The following is a 17,692-nucleotide window of genomic DNA, read 5'->3' on the forward strand; positions in this document are numbered from 1 at the left end:
CTGATGCCCTTACGTTTAAATTAAATGAGAAAATGAATGAACAGAGCAAACGGGGCAAGTTGAGAACTCCCCAAGTAAATCCCCCCAGAAGAAAGATAATGCTCTTAAACAAGAAAGCGTAGAGATACACAGATCCATCCAACGTACGGATACTTAGAGGTGGAAGAAAGAAAGAAAGGCATCTGGGGTTATAAAGAAAACTTTGGCTCTTTCATATATAGGAGGAAAAGCCTCCTGAGTCATGACAGTAGATAACAAAGCCACGCCACCCATGTTTGAAAGAATGTTTAATCTTCTGATAATATGGGTTACGTGGCATGTTTTCCACCGACCGATGATAGGAAAGTATACTCAGGGATTGCCATTTCTCTTTCCCTAGCAAATTAAGTGGACCTTCCATTTCATCTTCCACGCAACTTTTAGCTGATTTGATTCTAACAAGGCCAAAGTTGAGACCTAAGCAGTGGTCAGAGACACATAGTGTTAGAGAATAAAAACCTATTCAGGGGACTTCACCTGACGGCTTTTTAAGTTTTGTTGAATGTTTTCTTGGGTATCAGTGTTAGAGAATAAAATCCTATTCAGAAATGTTTCCTTGGATGATATAAAAGACTGTTTGACCCGGTGGTCTAGATCTTGGCCACCCCATTATAATTAACTAATTTCAGTATAAGGTATGGGTGAGGCTGTGCTTGTCCACACTTCAAGCCCGACAAGCTTTCACGTGAGGTTCCTGAATGAGTTTTTATTCTCTAACACTCTATGCTGAGATAAGACCAGAAGCACAAGTTAGCAATTTTAGGCTTTTGGCAAATAGGCAATTAGTGGGACTTGTGACCTTTTGGAGTTGCTTAATCAATCTTAAGGTTCGTCATGAAGCTTTTGAGCTGAGAGGAAGAAAAAGAGGACTATAAGACGCTTGAAATTATTTATAACAACTCAGAGAAGAACCAGGAAAGGAGCATGTTGAATACAAGCACCATGAAGAACTAGACGTATTGCTCCAAAGCGACACTATTTTTCTTATTATTCCTAATGCAAAACAAATCACAATCTATGAAAATACACATACATTTCTAACCACGTACAAAGCAGAGGGTTTTTTCTACTTAACAAAATCTACCGCTTCTGTTCATTCAAGATCCTCCCTTCAAAAAATTCATTCAGCATCCGATCAAGATCCTCAGGAGAATATCTTACATACTTTTGGGGGTTCTTCCCATTCTCAACCAAAGGGCTGTACGGCATCAGGAGTTCATCTCAGAATCAAAAGGAAGATGGAAGGAAAGAAATAAAGAATAAGGCTAAAGTTTACGAGCACACACCCAAAACGTTTAATAAAAGATCTGTAGGCGGGCAAGAGGACTTCCGCAACTGCAAGCCTTAATGACTCCCTCAGTTCACTGTCAGGCACTGCCCACTGGGATTGTCTCTGATGAAGCTCCTCAAACTGCACATTGAAAGTCTTTAACCTGATATCATAAAGCATTGCTGTTCAGTTTAGAATCTATAAAGAAAAAGCTGGGAAAGCCTAACAGAGCGTATATTTTACCTGTCTTTCACCACTGCTCTTGAAACCCCACTGCTGTTTCCTCCATCGCCACCCATAGCACTATTACTACCACCACCAGATGAAGTCAGACCCTGAACAGAAAGGCACTGTAGAATCTGCAGGCAAAAGACCCTTATATTAATGCAAGCCTTATCAATTCATTTCAAAAGTCCATGACTGTGAACCCCAAAAAAATCTTCTTTTCCTGGACATCAACAGACATTAATAAGTAACCACCAAAATTTGTGAAAGTAAATGAATAAATAAACAGATACAATATATATTGTAGATAATTGATATTGGATAGCTTTGAGAGAACTGTTACAAGTTGCAGGGGCTAGAAGAGCTAGGGGCAGATAAAAAAGGACATGGCCTTAATTAGTGAGAAAATATGTATGGGCCCATAGTTTAACAATGGATTATTCTACCAAAAAAATATTTAACAATGGAAATGACACTGAACAGAATGGAATGGCCAAATAGGAAGCACGTCCCCCATCTGGTTGGGGCAAGGCTTAGTTGATGATGATATCAATAATATTGAGAAATGTTATTTCTGGTCCTAAAGAACCTCTAATTTATATTTATAGGAACTGAGTGCCCTAACACATACTTCTTCTCCAATTCATGTTTTCCTTTCTTTCTCTTCTCTTCTTCCTTGTTTTCCCTTAATAATCATACAAACATTAACTAACATTTTGAAAAACTTTGGCCATATCTCTATCCATTCAACAAGACCAAGATTTTGTAAGTCCAACATGTCTTAATAGAGTTATGGCCAAAGTAGGTCATAAGGTGTCAATCTGTTCTAGGATTTGAATCTTTTCTATTTTCTAAGTTTTTTTTTTTTTTTTTGTTTAGTTATGGCAGGATAGGCAATGGGTGTTTAGAGTTTTTTTTTTTTTTTTTTAAAGGTAAAATGGTCTTGTATTAATGGGAGGAGAGGACCCCTCAAGCAAAAAGATATTTCTGATTTTTCACGGTATATACCATAATAGTATTATGCAGAAAAATTATGATAATAATTCCTTTTCCCAGATGATTCTTTGCCATTATACCAAGTAATGGCCCCCTTATATACTCCTCATGTATTTTTGCTAGCTGCAAAAAATAAGGAGCCTTTCCATCTTTCCTATCAATACTTCTTAAGGGACTGTTAGCCTCAAAAATTCTTTGGTTATGTTCTAGCCAGAGTGACCAGCAGTTTCCAAAGTATTTTTCCTTTAGTGCTCAGGCCTTTTAAGGTCCAGGTGAAGAAGAGAGTGAAGCGGGTCCTTAGGCCCTCTGGTACAACCCATTGGTTCACAAATAGCTTCAGAAAACGGGTCCAAATGCTGCAACTGTATTTGCAGTGAATCAGCATGGGATGTACAGTTTCTTCCTCCAATCTAGGCAACAATGATTGTCCAGCACCAAACCTTTGGACAGCAAGTGCTCAATGGTTAAAACTCTACCCTTCTAGAGTTCATCAAAAGTAATGATTTAGTGAATTCTGTTTTCTTCTATCCATGTAAGGTTGCACATTTCATATTGGTTGCTGGCTTGCACCGCCTTTTGTGTGCTATAGAAGATGAACAAGCACAAATTTCATTAGATTTCTAGACCACCACAAAACAGTAATTCACAGAATCCCTCAAATGTAATGCAATACATTGGTAAAGGAAACTTTTATTACACAAGCACGGAAAAGAGCAGACTTTTTTTTTTTGATAAATAAATGAACTTTTTATTGATTTGGAAAAGTTAGCACATACAAGCAGCCCTTGGAGAGGCGCGGGCTGCAATCTCTCCACTAAAGAAGAAAACAAAAGAAATAAGTTACAATTGTGCCCAATACAAAACTCCCCTCGCTGCCCCTTGCTTGGCTAGACAATCCGCCATAGCATTTGCTGATCTCCCCACCCATTGTATTCTTAGGTCCATGTTTCTTGTCAGCGCCTTAAACTTTTTCTTCAAACACATTCAGGAGGAGAAGAAAAAGTAAGGCTGGAGTATTCAGAAATTCTAAGAACAGACATCATCGAGAGTAAGAGATAAAGTCAGGCTGGAGTGGAAACCACCAGAAGGCAATAAAGTAAAACTGAATTTTGATGGGAGCTCCTTTGGAAATCCGAGCATCTCAGAAATAGGAGTATTCAGAAATTCTGAAAGGAGGATATTGGGTATGTTCTCAGGACCGATTGGCACCAAAACTCACTGAAGGCTGAACTGTTGGCATTACTACAAGGGTTAAAGCTAGCCAAACAGCTAGGACGAAGACATGTTGAAGTGGAAGGGGACTCGAGTAGTAATTTCATGGGCAGCAAACAGCAGCCATACCCCATGGATGTTTAAACATGTGATTAGGGAAGTGGAGAAGATTGCAAAGGAGGTTGAGGCTGAATTTAAATGGGTCCGAAGAAGTGCCAATGGGCTAGCTGATGGTTTAGCAAAACAGGGAGCTTTGAGACAGCAATTGTTTTGGGCTGCACCGTAATGAGGGATAGAATAGAGTGATTAAAGGGGATCAACAGTCCCATCACCAAGTTGTACAAACTGTTTACAATCTGAGTTTTAATAAAATACATGTTTACTGATAAAAAAAACAAAAAAAAGAAGAAAATAATTAATACATTTTCAATAAAAATAAGCGCCAAGGCAGATTCATTAGCACTTTGCTTAAAGCTCAACTGTAAATCAATTGGTCAAAATTATAAATTGCGATCACAATATAGGGAAAGGAACAGAGAGGAAATGAAGGAAGAATCTTCCTGTAGAGATGGATGAAAATCTAAGTATAGAACCATAGATACTGAGACCAAAGGGCATGTAAAGAAAATAAAGAAGTAATGCAGAATCTTTCAGTACAACAGAGAGATGCTTCAAAATCAGTTAATTGAACAAAACCTTTCCCCAGGCAACCCTCTTATACTGATTTGCATGCTGCTGAACAATCCTTCGCTGTCTTTGCACCCAGTCGTCTCCTAACAAATCCTTTGCTTCTGACCTGAAAACATGCAAAGAGAATTTGGTTGTAGTGTGTACACAAAATTGTCATATTTCAATGATATAAGCTGAAGATATCCAGACCTGCGCACAGATCTGACCATGTAGTGAATATTATTCATGAGAAACAAATGAGTCAAAGCAGGATCTTTATATTGTTTAGATTTCCCATCCAAATTTGTCTGAAGGGCTTGCATTATCCGCATTGTTACAGATGCCAACTGAGAATTTGTTTCAACTCCATTTTCAAACTCCTGGAAAAGTTGCTTCAGTGTTGATTGATAACTGTTGATCCATGAATACATTTGTCAGACCAATTTTGTCAAGATATTCAGAGCTATACCATGTCAAAGATATTTAGACCAACTATTCACCATGAATACAACATGCATAAAGGCTAATGAAATTTTGAAAAATAGTTCAATGAAAAACATGAACATGTTCATCCATGGAAGCACAAATTCATAGGGCAGACGTTTAAATATTGACTGCACTAGCCTAAAACATGCAATAACATACACAAAAAAAAGAGAGAGAGAGAGAGAGAGAGAGAGAGAGAATTGGTAAGATGCAATAATGATAATGTTTTGTAAATCAACCCCCATGACATATCTCAAAACAAATATGTAACAAATGAAAGATTAAAAAATTGTTAGAAAAGACGACAAAAATATAACTAGTAGTTAGCCAAGGGAAATATTGAATCGAAGAATGCACAGTATGTACCGCTTTTTTTTTCTTTTGATAATCAACAGAATGTATTTCATTTATTATAAAGGAAACTATGCTGTCCAGAATTCAGCTTCTATGAAGGACAAATTCAGCTTGGTTTGAAGTAGCAAATTCAGCTTCTATGAAGGAGAAAGTAGTAATGGATTGGAAGCCTCCTCAGCCCAATAGAGTAACGTTCTACTTTGACAAATCCAGGGGTCTCAGGGATTGGAGGTGTGTTTAGGGACGATGCAGGATAAGTTATAACCTTGTTCTCAGGGCCGACTGAAGTAAGGGATTCTGTAAGAGCAGAAATAACAGCCTTACATCAAGGTCTGAAATTAGCAATGCAGCAGGGGTTTAAGAATTTGGAAATAGAAAGTGACTCTAAATTAGCATTTTCTTGGATGGATGACAACAACCTGGGTGTGTGGAAGTTCAGACATCTAATCAGAGAAATCAAGAGTTTAGCAAAGGACCTAGAGGCAAGATTCAACTGGGTCAAGAGAACAGCAAACGGATTTGTGGATACTTTGGAAAAACAAGGGGTGCACAGGGATCAATCTTTTTGGGCAGATTTGGGTTAATTTGTTTCCTTGGATAAGTGGCCTTGTTTCTAATCTGTTCTTAATCCTATTATGTAATTTCTTGTTTCATACCTAATGAAATTACTCTGTTCACTGATCAAAAAAAAAAAAAAAAATGCTGTCCAGAATTGGATAGAACGTTCAGCACAAAAGCAGCATCAAACTAACCAAATATACTTAATTATTGACACTAAACAGCTATTACCAAGTGATTGTAAGTCCCAGAATCTCTGGTCTAAAGATTACTTCGAGGTTCCAGAATTAGCTAGGCCATGAGCCAGCTCATTAGTGCTACTCAGAATCCATCTGAACAAATTGTTCAGGCTTGTTCCTAGGGATTGAGCTTCTTAATTGAGAAGCTATAAATCCATGGTACACCTTTCCTGTGCTCAGCCAGGAGACCACCACTTCACAGTCCCCTTCTAAAGCAATCCTTCCAGTTATTCATTTGTACCAACTTTAATCCTCGTATTAGTGCCTCCAATTCTGCCCTTGGGAAATTTCAATCCCTGCTGGACCAAAGAAAGTAAGCCTACTTGGCTATCAACATCCCTAATCTCCCCACAAACACTACAATTGCATGCACAGTATGTAATATGAACTTACTCAAAAAGAAACTTCACGTAGTTAATTACATAGCTCGTCAAAGGATGGACAGTTCCATCCAAAACAGCAGTCTTTGTTGCATCTTTTTCAACTGCTTCTTCAAAATCACCAAATGTCTCTTGAGCTGTCTGGGCAAGCTTCTTCGTCAAGCTTAATGCATATTCTCGCATTTCACTACAGGCTTTACCTTCAAAAAGTGTCTCTATCTGGCAAAGGAAAAACAGTTCCGAAATAAGAAAAAATTAATCTCCACTATTAAAAAAAAGAAAAAGAAAAGAATTGCTAGAGAAGATAAAATATATGATAGGAAAATTTGTACATGGTCATCCAAAGCAGTTGGGACAAAATAAGCCTCAACTTTCATAAGCCAGAGAGACAACTTAATTTAGTTACTAATTGTTACCTCCTTCAATATGCATTCTATGAATCATAATATAAGTTAAGACTTAATGGAGAACTAAAATGGACTGTCTCTTTTTGTTCTTTTGGTAAACTAAAGCACCATGCACTAAAATCAGCAAAGTTTAAAGATTGGGGTTAGAAACATTTGAGTCCTTACAACCAGCAGGAAACAAACCAGATGGGAGTTGATGCATCTGAACTCCTTTTAAACTGCATTCATGACTGGCAAGAAAGTGAGCCAGTCTATTAAGATTTCTTGGGATGTGTTGGCACTAAACTGACAAAAACCTAGATAAACAAGTTTTACATCCGCAACCAACAGGAACAGAGCCGGGATTTTTTAGCAGGGGTGGCCAAATGCTAATAAACATTGATTAGGAGGCCAAGAGTTGATAAACATGGATGGGAGAACCAAAATATAAGTGATATAAATGGGATTGTGGGGATTTTTAAGCCATGGCAGAGGGTCCGCCCCTAGCAACCAAGAAGAGAAAGCATTACGAGGACGCCAAAAAAGTGAGTTTTTGTGCTTTGGTGCCTCACTTCATTCAGGCATGCACACCTCAAGCTCTTGTGCTTTGGTTGCACTTCTCAGTTCTCACTTATAAAATATTGACTGAAGCCTCATAAGACATTATAATAATAATACATTTTTTGGTAAGATGGAATTGTGATTACACATAACAGATGGTAGCATGTCCCCAGAATTCCATGATAGATCATCATCATCATCTAAGCCTTGTCCCAACCATATGGGGTCAGCTACACAAATCCTGTTTCACCATCCCATTCTGTTTAGTGTCATATCCTTCATTAATAATCTACATTCCCAGGGCATATAATTAGAAAGGTGGCACTTCCTGCATAATCTACAGTAATAGATTAAGCAAAATCAGGCTGCAAATTATGATTCAATAGATAGAACTAATTCATTGCTTCATGTTGTCCACATAATGCATGTACTTCTTATGTGATGGGAGAGAGATCCATGTACATTTTTTTATCAATAACAGAAACTTTCATTAATTAAATGGCAAATGTAAATTACAATATAGCTGCAGATAAAATGGCGTATCTCCACAAACAAAAATTACAATCTAGCCCAAATCAGTTGCTTTCTCCCAACCCCTTGTTTAGCCAAGATATCATTCATACTGTTACTTGCACTTTTGACCCATCGGTATGTTACATCCATATCCCTAGAAAGCCATTTAATTTTCTTCATTTCATTGTGAATTTCAAAAAGCCATTCCCTTATTTTGCAGCTAAACACCAACTGAGAATCTCCTACGATCAGCTTGCAAAGACCCATGTACATTTTTAATAAGCATGTCCATAAACTGAAGCCGCTTTAGAAGTTTTTATTTTATGATATGTTTAAAGATTATGCAAAATTGAATTACAAATTATGGTTCAGAAGATAGGACCACTACACTGCTTCATGGTATCCATATAATGTATGAACATTTTACATGTTTATACACATGTATATCATGTCATTTTCCCCATTTATACATATTAGCATGGAAGAGGCACATGCATTGCACATGTCACCCTTCTCTCAACTACATCGTATTTGAAAGATTAGAAATGTTAGAAACATGAAGTAAACAGACCAGGTTCAATGATTGAATCTTACAAATTGAAAGTATGGAACAAATAATAGGATGAGGGAGGAACTTAAATAATAAAAGGTTAGAAAGGTTAATGCAAAAATGAAATAACTTAATAAAGGTGGAAATGGAAAGGAGAAGGAAAAGTTTATGAAAAAGGGAGACAACCAAGGGGGGTTGATACATTGAAGAACTTTGTACTTTTCAATAAAAACAAGCTTACTGACTCGGATAGAATCTAAGTTATCTAACCATATCTCCCATAAGTAATAAAAACCACACGATAAAACCTTCCCAGAATAATAAAGAAAAGAAACTCACTTAAATTGACAGAAAGTTATATTTAATCTAGTGATGCATACCTCTGACTGAAGTTCTCGCATTATCTCATACATGTCTAAAAGTACAAACAACTTCTCCGGTGACCGTTTGCTTTTAGCAATAGCCTCTCCAAAACTTAGAAGCATGGCAACACTGTTTTCAGTAACTTCAGCAAAGCAATGATCCCTGAGAGAATCAATGCCTTCAAATATCTGATCACAGACTTTCCATTCCCCTGCAAATAGTAATTTTACCTGTTTCAAGCACAATCAGATGGTTGAAGAAGCAGAGAATATGATACTAATCATATAGTAAAATAAAAAATCTTCTGGAAAATGGCAAATAGAACGAGAGGGAGGTCCAAGAATGGCAAAAGGTGGAAAAGAGTTCCAAGGAGTGAGCAGATTGAGACTCGAGACAGTGGTTGAAGCAAAGAAGCTATTGTTCAAACAAGGTAAAATTAATGGAAAGATTGCACTGAAGATTAGGGAGGACAGAAGAGATACTATTTTCCTACCTGAGGGAGTGGCAGTTTGATTAAAAGAATTCATTGATGGTATGATATACTCAATCAAGGAAGCTGGGTGGAAAAACTCACTGGTTGTGCAGGAGAAGAGTTATGAGGCTGAACTGAGAAAAAATGAAAAGGGATGGTTTGTGGCCATAATAGAACACTATGGAAAAACCAGGAAGCAAATGGTTTGTGTGCCAAAGGGGAAGGAGAAAATAGGTTGGATCTCCGTTGTGGATAATTTACAGGATTTCCTTCACTCGGTCCTATGGCTAACTTCCAAACTAAGAAGCATTAGTGGCAAGGGAAGTGGAGAACAGAGCCCCCCTGTTGCTCCAGCTCTTCTGGACAAAATCCAAAGAAGACAAGGAAGAACACAGCATAAAAGAAAAGATAGTTACACTGTGTGGTCTCTCAGTGGCAAACTCGAGACCTGCTCAAAATATGTTTATCAAGGAAGAAAGAGGGGTTTGGGAACAGAGACTGGTATTAAAAGTTGACTATGAAGTCAAAAACAGGAGGAAAATACTTGATACAGTGACACAGAAATTGGGGGTCCAGAATACAGCGGTCCTTTTGCCCTTTGAAGACAGGAAAGCAACATTTGACGTTAGAAAAGAGGAGGGATTTTACAGTAGTTTATAGGAAAGAGTCGATTATTAGTACAGAGCTGGACGCCAAGGTGAAAGGAGAAGTTATTCTCAGAAATAAGTGGTTTGCAAACTTGACCTAGAAAAAGCTTATGACTTGGTGGATTGGTCTTTTCCATTGGAGGTAATGGATAACCTCAGGTTTGGTGAAATTTGGTGTAGATGGCTATTGGGTTGCCTTAGGACTGTCACCATTCAACTGTAGTGAATGGAACAGTAGTGGATTTCTTCCCGGCATTAAGGGGTATTAGCAAGGGGATCCCCTCTCTCCTTTTCTGTTTACTACGCTAATCTTTAGAGCAAATTCAAGGAATTTAATAAGAGGTTGGAGAATTGGCAGGAAGGGGTATCAGTCACTCACTCACAATTTTCAGATGATACAAATCTCTTTTGTGAAGGCAGTAACTTGAGGTGGATTAGGAGTTTGAATGTTGCTATACAACTCTTTGAGCAAATGTCTAATTTGAAGGTAAATTTTGAGATAAAGCTGTATAGTGGGAATTAACTTGGATTTGGAGGCCTTAAACTTAGAGTGTGCAGCTATCTTGGGATATACAGTTTTGTAGTGGCCATTGATGTATTTGGGACTACTTCTGGGAAAGGAAGCTTCTGGACTCTAGTGGTTGAAAGATTTGAAAAAAGACTTGCTTCTTGGAAGAAAAACTACCTTTTCTTGGGAAGGAGAATCACTCTATTAGCTCCACAGTCCACCCTAACTAATCTGCATGTGTACTACTTGTCAGTGCTTAAAATGCCAGAAGGGATAGCTAGAAAGTTGGAGAAATTAATGAGGGACTTTCTTTGGGAACTAGGGGAGGAAAGGAAGGATCATAGGGTTAGATGGGAAGTGGTGACAAGAAGTAGGAAGTATGGAGGCCTTGGTATTGGGAATGTTTAGAAGAAAAACTTGGCATTGTTGGGGAAGTGGTTGTTGAGACTACTAGCAGAGGAAGAAAAATTGTGGGTCAAGGCAGTGGTGAGCATTCATCGGATTGCGGACAATGGATGGGATGCCAGAATTTAGGCAAGGACCACCAGAGCTTCTCCATGGAAAGCCATTCAAGTTATTCTCCCTTTGTTCTTGCTTTGGATAAGGAATGATTGGAATTAAATTTTGGGAACAAGGTTAGCTTGGAGAGTCTTCTTTAAGGTTCGGTTGGGATTTGGGTTTTAGAAAGGGCTATTAGGGACATGGAGTTAAGTATTTGACTCTAATGGGCATCCTTGATGGGTATTATTTTGGATCCCACTAAGCCTGATAAAAGGATTTGGACCCTTTCTCCTTTTGGATTGTTCACCTGTGCTTCCTTTTTCAAAGCCTTAACTCAACTAGAAGGTAGTGGGAGTTTGTCTTCCCCTATTAAAGAGGGATAACCTATACCACCAATGGTTGGGAGTTTTTGTTAGGAGGTTTTCTTGGAAAAAATCAGCACGTGATTTAGTTCAAAGAAAAGAACTAGCAGTTGTTTATCCCCTAATTGATGTATTCTCTGTAAGGCTGATGATGAGAATTGCTATCACTCATTAATCTCCTACAATTTTGTTAAAGATATTTGGGAATGGTTTTTTTTTCTTTGTTTGGGTGCAGGTGGACTCCGTCACCTATTGTGCAAAGCCTGTTTGCCTCTACCTTCTTCAGTACACCAAAAAAGAGGGGCAAAATAATGTGGAGATGTGCAAGGGCTGCCATCAGCTGGACTATATTGGAAGAAAGGAATTCAAGATTTTTTTCAAACAATGAGGGAAGTAAAGAAGCTATATTGAAGTTGACCTTTACCAGAGTAGTACACTGGCTAAAATCATTGGAACTTTTCCAAGATTACACAATGGATAACTTGCTAAGAAGTTGGAGAACAGTTGCCAGTTCTGCCCCAGTAAGGGAGACATTAACTCTGTCTTGGACCTCTCTTCCCAATGGTTTTTATGAGCTGAATGTTGATGGAAGTAGTGTTGGAAATCCAGGGTCTTCAGGCATTGGGGGTTGATAACAAATGAGAAAGGGAAAGTAATTGCTCTCTTCTCAGGACCAATTGGAAGTAGGAGACTCTCTTAGGGCTGAGATTATGGCAATCTTGCAAGGTATGCAAAGAGCTAAGGAGCTGAACATTAGCAAACTGATGATAGAAGGGGATTCCAAGTTGGTAGTAAGCTGGTTAAAGGAGAAGCAAAGCGGACTGTGGGCCTACAGTAATGAAAAGAAAAAATTCAAATGGCTGACATAGGGCATTGAAATTAATGTGGTGTGGGTCAAATGAAGTGCCAATTCCTTTGCTGATGAGTTAGCAAAACAACGAGTGAATAGGGTGGCTTTGTTTTGGGTTCAGTTGTAATTCGTATGGTTTTATTATTGTTTTCTACGCAAGAGTTAAGAGAGCTTACCTCTCCCTACTGTACCTTCTTTATTATTAATGAAATCTACTTGTTAGTGATAAAAAAAAAAAAAACCATTTCTGGAAAATCATCTGGAACCCTTGGGTGCTCTCTAAGATTGCCTTCATGGTCTGGGCTTCTGCAATAAATGCATGTCTTATAAAGAAAAGTTTATCAATAGGGGGATAGAAACTTCTACTCTTAGCTGCATGTTCTAGCAAACTTGAATCATGTTTGGGAGTCGGAGGACCATCTATTTATTTGCTGCTTCCTCAGTATGAAGATTTGGTCTTTCTTTCTCAACACCCTTAACTTTGGGAGTTCCTAGGACTATTATGTAAATTTTGGGAGGCTTGTTTGTTGATGGCCTGAACAGGAGTGGGAAATATAGCGCCAAAAGAAGGAAAAAACAAAGAGCAGGAAAATTGCTTGGAAGTCCACTGTCGCAAAAATTTTATGGACTGCTTGGATGGAGAGAAATTTGAGGATACATCACCACAAGGGGATGAATTGTAAAGAAAAGTCGTTTTATGGTATAATTGTCTCTCTGCCGCTACTGTGTTCAGAGATATTCCTTCCATAAGTGCTATATGATAGAAACTTTAATGGGCCAACAGGTGGTTCTTGTTGTATGTATCGTGGAAAAGTTTCTCATTTGGTGGTACAGCCTATCAGAGTATTATATTCCTGAGGTTCTGTACTCAGTTGCCACTTTCTGCTCTATAAAATATGCTTTACTTTTTCTCAAAAAATAAAACAAAAAGACTTACAGCTATCCGCATGTAATGAATCCAATTCCCAATTTTAGCCTCCAAAACCTCCCACTGCATCTTCTGCACATCATCTTTACTGAGTTTTTCTACACCAAGTTTCCGAAGGCTTTGTTCCAGGACAGAAGCACGGGCATCTCTGAATACCAATGAAATTGATTACTATTCTAACATTTCTTCGAATATATATATAAGATAGATGAAAGATATGAGTCACTTCGATATTCTTAATAAATACTTGTATCGGTCTCATAAAATATACGTAAACAGAGATGGCTCACCACCTAGCAACATAGAAAGAAGCCCAGGTAGTCCAAAAATATCATACAATAGTACCCAAATCTCATGCATCTATAGGCACACAATTCGGGAAATTGAAAGTATAGCAAGGGAGTTGAATGTTACTTCTAAATGGGTGAGAAAAACAGCAAAAGAGATGGTCGATACTTCAGATAAACAAGGGGCTGTTGGGCATCAAATGTTTTGGGCAAAGCTATGAAGTAGTTGCTTTGGGGTGGGGGACTTTCCCACCTTGATGTAATATTCAAGTTTGACTTGAATAAAATCTTCTTTTATTGATCAAAAAAATATACAAGAGGAGAGCATAAAAGAGGTGAACAGAATTTCTTTTATCAATAACTAGTTAATGACCATCCCGTAATGAGTACAAGGCAACTAATCCTACATACTCTCTTTGGGACTCACTATCCATGTGGTAAATTTAGCTTAGTTTTTTTATTTGATTTAGGAGATTAAATTAGATTATGTTTGTAAATATAAACCCAATTTATCTAAAAGAATGGGACCCACACCAATGTAAACATATGGGAAGCTTTTGTGTTAGATTTTTTGTTTAAGTTAGGAAGCTAAATCATATTTTAGTTTTTGCGAATGGATATGAGGTAATTTTTTTAAACTCAGTTAAAATCTATTTACATTTTTTTTCTGAATAAGAGAAATACTTACAGAAAGAAAATGATTAAAATAATAATAATAACAACAACAACAACAACAATAATAGAAGGGATACAGGAAAAGCAAACACTACAGGCCTACACAGGAATAGATAGACTATAATATGTTACCAACCTTTCTAACAGGTCAACTTCAGCCATTGGAACAAGATGCTCAAATTGGATTACTGGGGTCAAGTCTCCCTAATGAAATGGTAGAATCTCCAAATACCTCTATCTCCCACGCTGATCTAAACAATGGCAATATTATTCACCATCCAAATCAAATTTCCACATCACAAGAAGTGAACTAGACAAATATCCTGAATGAAAAAGGAGATCCCATATCTACAGAAGCTATCCAATAAGACCAGAGTAAATAAAACAAATGAACCCTTGAGCTCTCTACAAGGGCCCTTACTCCAGAAGACTTGAAGATTCTCGGCTACCTCGGAAATAAACATCAAAGTTCAATTTAATGGAGTTCACATTAAGACATCATCTTTGACAAGGCTAGGTCATATGACAACAGGCCAACTCTTCATATACCTGTCAATCCTCACTCTTAAAGGGTGACAATGAAACACCAAAGTTCAATTAGATGGAGTTAACATCAGGATGGCATCTGGACAGGGATATGGATCAGATGATAAGGGTGTCAATCTTTCACATTATCGTCACCCCTAAAGGGTCCATAGTAGTCAACTAATAGTAATGGATAATTTTCTTCCAGACATGTACTCCTCAAGATCTCAGTCCAATAAAGGTCTCTAAAAGTAGGATACAAAGCACCTGATTACCTCTTAATTAGTTAATTCAAAACATTGACCAATGCTACTTTCTTTAGAACTATGCCTACATAATCTTGGACAAAGTTCACAAACTTCCACCCTACTCCAATCATCTTCACAAAATCACACCCTTTATCCCTCTCCCACTTTAAATTTAGTAACCTTAGAAAAGACTGCTGGAAATGCATAATTTTCTTCTAGACACACACACCATATAACATTCCTAACTGTTAGAGTCAGCTGTACAAGGGTAGTACAGTCCTTTTATGTTTAGTTATATATGTATTGCTCTGCTGATGTGGCCCTCACTTAAGTGAGGGCACAATGGTAATCCTTGTATATCTTAGAAGAGTATAAATAAAAGAAGGGCCGACTAGAGGTTTTGAGATTTTTCTCTCTAGTTCAGCTGTGACTTTTCTCCTTCTTTTTCTTCTCTTTCTCCTTCTCCTTCTCTCTCTCTTTTCCTTCTCTTTCTTCTGATCTAAACATATACGAACATCTAATCTGAGTTTTACCATGGTATCAGAGACACGATAATCAGTTCAGATCACTTGTCTCCTTTTCTCTCTGTTCTGCGCACTCCTCTCTAGGGTTTTGCAGAATTCTCGTTGATATTTAGAGAGTTTTCCAGTAAGGAAGAAAAGGACTGGTCGTTTTCTCCTTTTGGGGGTTTCCATGCCTCCAATGAGTGCAGTCGTTGTGGTTTTGTGTGGTTGGTAGAAAACCCTCTACTCGCAATTCGAAGAGGGCTGGTTTTGTGATGGTGACAGTGCAGACTTGGTACCCTCTACTCGACAGGTACATGATCTTCGAACTAAGTTGTGGTATGTAGCAAGTTTCTTTTATATGTTGCAGAACTGAAAATATTATTCGTGAGGTGTGTTGTGAGGGTTTCTAGTGCTGACAGTAAACGGCAACAGTAGTGTTGTTGCTAAAAGTGGTGAACAGTTGTGAATATTATTGCTGAAACAGTGGTGAATAGTTGTGTGTTGCCGCTGAAACCTGGTACTAGGAACCCTAGTAGTGTTCAGTCATTCGTGTGGAGTGTGGTGATTTATTAGGGCAATAGAGTAACAATTTAGTGGTATAACCTCCCACTGTTTTTTTGTGCAGTCATGGGAGACAGCAGTGAATACAAATCAAGTGTGATGGTGCCTTCTGATTATCTGAATGTGCAGATGACCTCTATAAAACTGAATGGTGAGAATTATGTCCCTTGGGCCAAGTCTGTTGAAGTTTTCTTGAAAGCCAAAAAGAAAGTGAAACATGTGAAGGAAAATAAACCCTCAATTGATTCTCCGGGATATGATGAATGGGAGTAGGAGGATGCTCAAATTATGACTTGGCTATGAAACAGCATAGAGTCCAAAATTAATGTGAACTTCATGTTTTTAGATACAACCAAGGAAGTCTGGGATCATGCAAGGAAACTATATTCTGGACAAGATAACACTACTAGGGTTTACCAACTGTACCAAGAGTACCTCAATCTGCAACAAGGGAATCAGAGTCTTGAGGACTATTATGCCAGTATGAGAAATTTACGAAATGAGTTGAATGTTTATCATCCTCTTACACCTGATGTCAAAATTCAGCAACAAAGAGAGCGGTTGGATGTGATCAGATTTTTAGTAGGGCTGAAATTTGAGTATGAACCCATAAGGGCACAAATATTAGGTGGATCTACTCTTCCCTCTCTTGAGGAAGTGTTTGCTCGTCTTCGGAGGATTTCAATTGGACCCATAGAGACTTCCACTATGTCAGATAGGTCTGCATTTGTAGTTACGAGAGGGGGAGGTCGTGGTGGTAGAGGAGATCAGCATGGTCGTGGTAGTGGTGGTGGACCCATGTATGGTCGTGGTGGTGGTGGAATGTATAATCGTTGTGGTGTTTGTGTTGGAGGACGAGATCCAAGGGGATCCCGTGGTAGGGGATGTGGTAATACTTAGAGAAGGTGTACTCATTGTGGTATGGAGGGACATATTATCAACTTTTGCTACAATCTCCATGGCCCACCTTCAACCTGGGTGAATCATGCAGCTGTAAATGGTGGTAGCTCAAGGCAAGAATCTCAAGTCACTGATCAGATCCCCACTACATCAACAAATACTTCCAAAAAGGAGATGATGAGTGTTTCACGGGATGAGTATGAGCGGTTCATTCAGGGTACATCTCAACAGAACACAGCTACCCTTGCACACACAGGTAAGGCTTGTCTGGTATCCACATCTTCCCGTTGGATTATAAATTCTGGAGCTTCCGATCATATGACTGGAATTCCAGGTGTGTTTTCATCCATTTCTCCGTCCTCTACTTCCCAATCTATTACTCTTGCCAATGACTCTACATCAGCCATATGTGGTGTTGGTAATGTTGACACTGACCCATTATCTCTCTCCTCAGTTTTATATGTTCCCAAGTCCCTTTAACCTGATGTCTATTAGTAAATTGACTCAGTCTCTTAATTGCTCAATAACTTTTTACCCTTCTTCTTGTGTGTTTCAAGATCTCAAGATGGGGATGAAGATTGGTGGAGGCATGAAGCTGGTGGATTGTATTATCTTGATGGAGGTGGTTCGGCAACAGCTCTTCAGTCATCTCTCTCCCCTCATCAGTGGCACTGCAGACTTGGTCATCTGTCTCTTAGAGCTCTTCAGTTACTTGTTCCGTCGTTGCGTCGTCTTTCTAATTTAAATTGTGAGTCGTGTCAGTTTGGGAAATATTATCGTGTCTCCTTTAGTCCTAGAGTTGATAGTCGTACATCGAGTCATTTTTCTTTAGTCCATTCAGACATCTGGGTTCCAAACAGAGTAGTGTCTTATAATGGTTATAAGTACTTCGTAATTTTTGATGATGATTATTCAAGGATG

At 38.3% G+C, this 17,692-nt stretch overlaps 1 protein-coding gene across 1 annotated transcript in view; it reads right to left on the bottom strand.

Moving 5' to 3' along the window:
- Positions 1-905: 905 nt before the first annotated feature.
- LOC148871329 (exocyst complex component EXO70A1-like) overlaps positions 906-17,692 on the bottom strand; it is a 29,624-nt gene continuing 12,837 nt past the window's right edge. Inside the window, exons 6-13 of the mRNA XM_088969975.1 lie at positions 13,079-13,217; positions 8,819-9,031; positions 6,442-6,647; positions 4,622-4,822; positions 4,439-4,538; positions 1,553-1,668; positions 1,326-1,472; positions 906-1,237 (exon numbers count right to left, since the gene is read on the bottom strand). Of these exons, the coding sequence (XP_088826101.1) occupies positions 1,120-1,237; positions 1,326-1,472; positions 1,553-1,668; positions 4,439-4,538; positions 4,622-4,822; positions 6,442-6,647; positions 8,819-9,031; positions 13,079-13,217 (1,240 nt within the window). The 3' untranslated portion in view covers positions 906-1,119. The remainder of the gene's footprint in view (positions 1,238-1,325; positions 1,473-1,552; positions 1,669-4,438; positions 4,539-4,621; positions 4,823-6,441; positions 6,648-8,818; positions 9,032-13,078; positions 13,218-17,692) is intronic.

The sequence above is a fragment of the Nelumbo lutea genome, chromosome 2, assembly GCF_056320005.1.
Source record: "Nelumbo lutea isolate HS-2025 chromosome 2, American lotus-T2T, whole genome shotgun sequence".
NCBI classification, from domain to species: Eukaryota; Viridiplantae; Streptophyta; class Magnoliopsida; order Proteales; family Nelumbonaceae; genus Nelumbo; species Nelumbo lutea.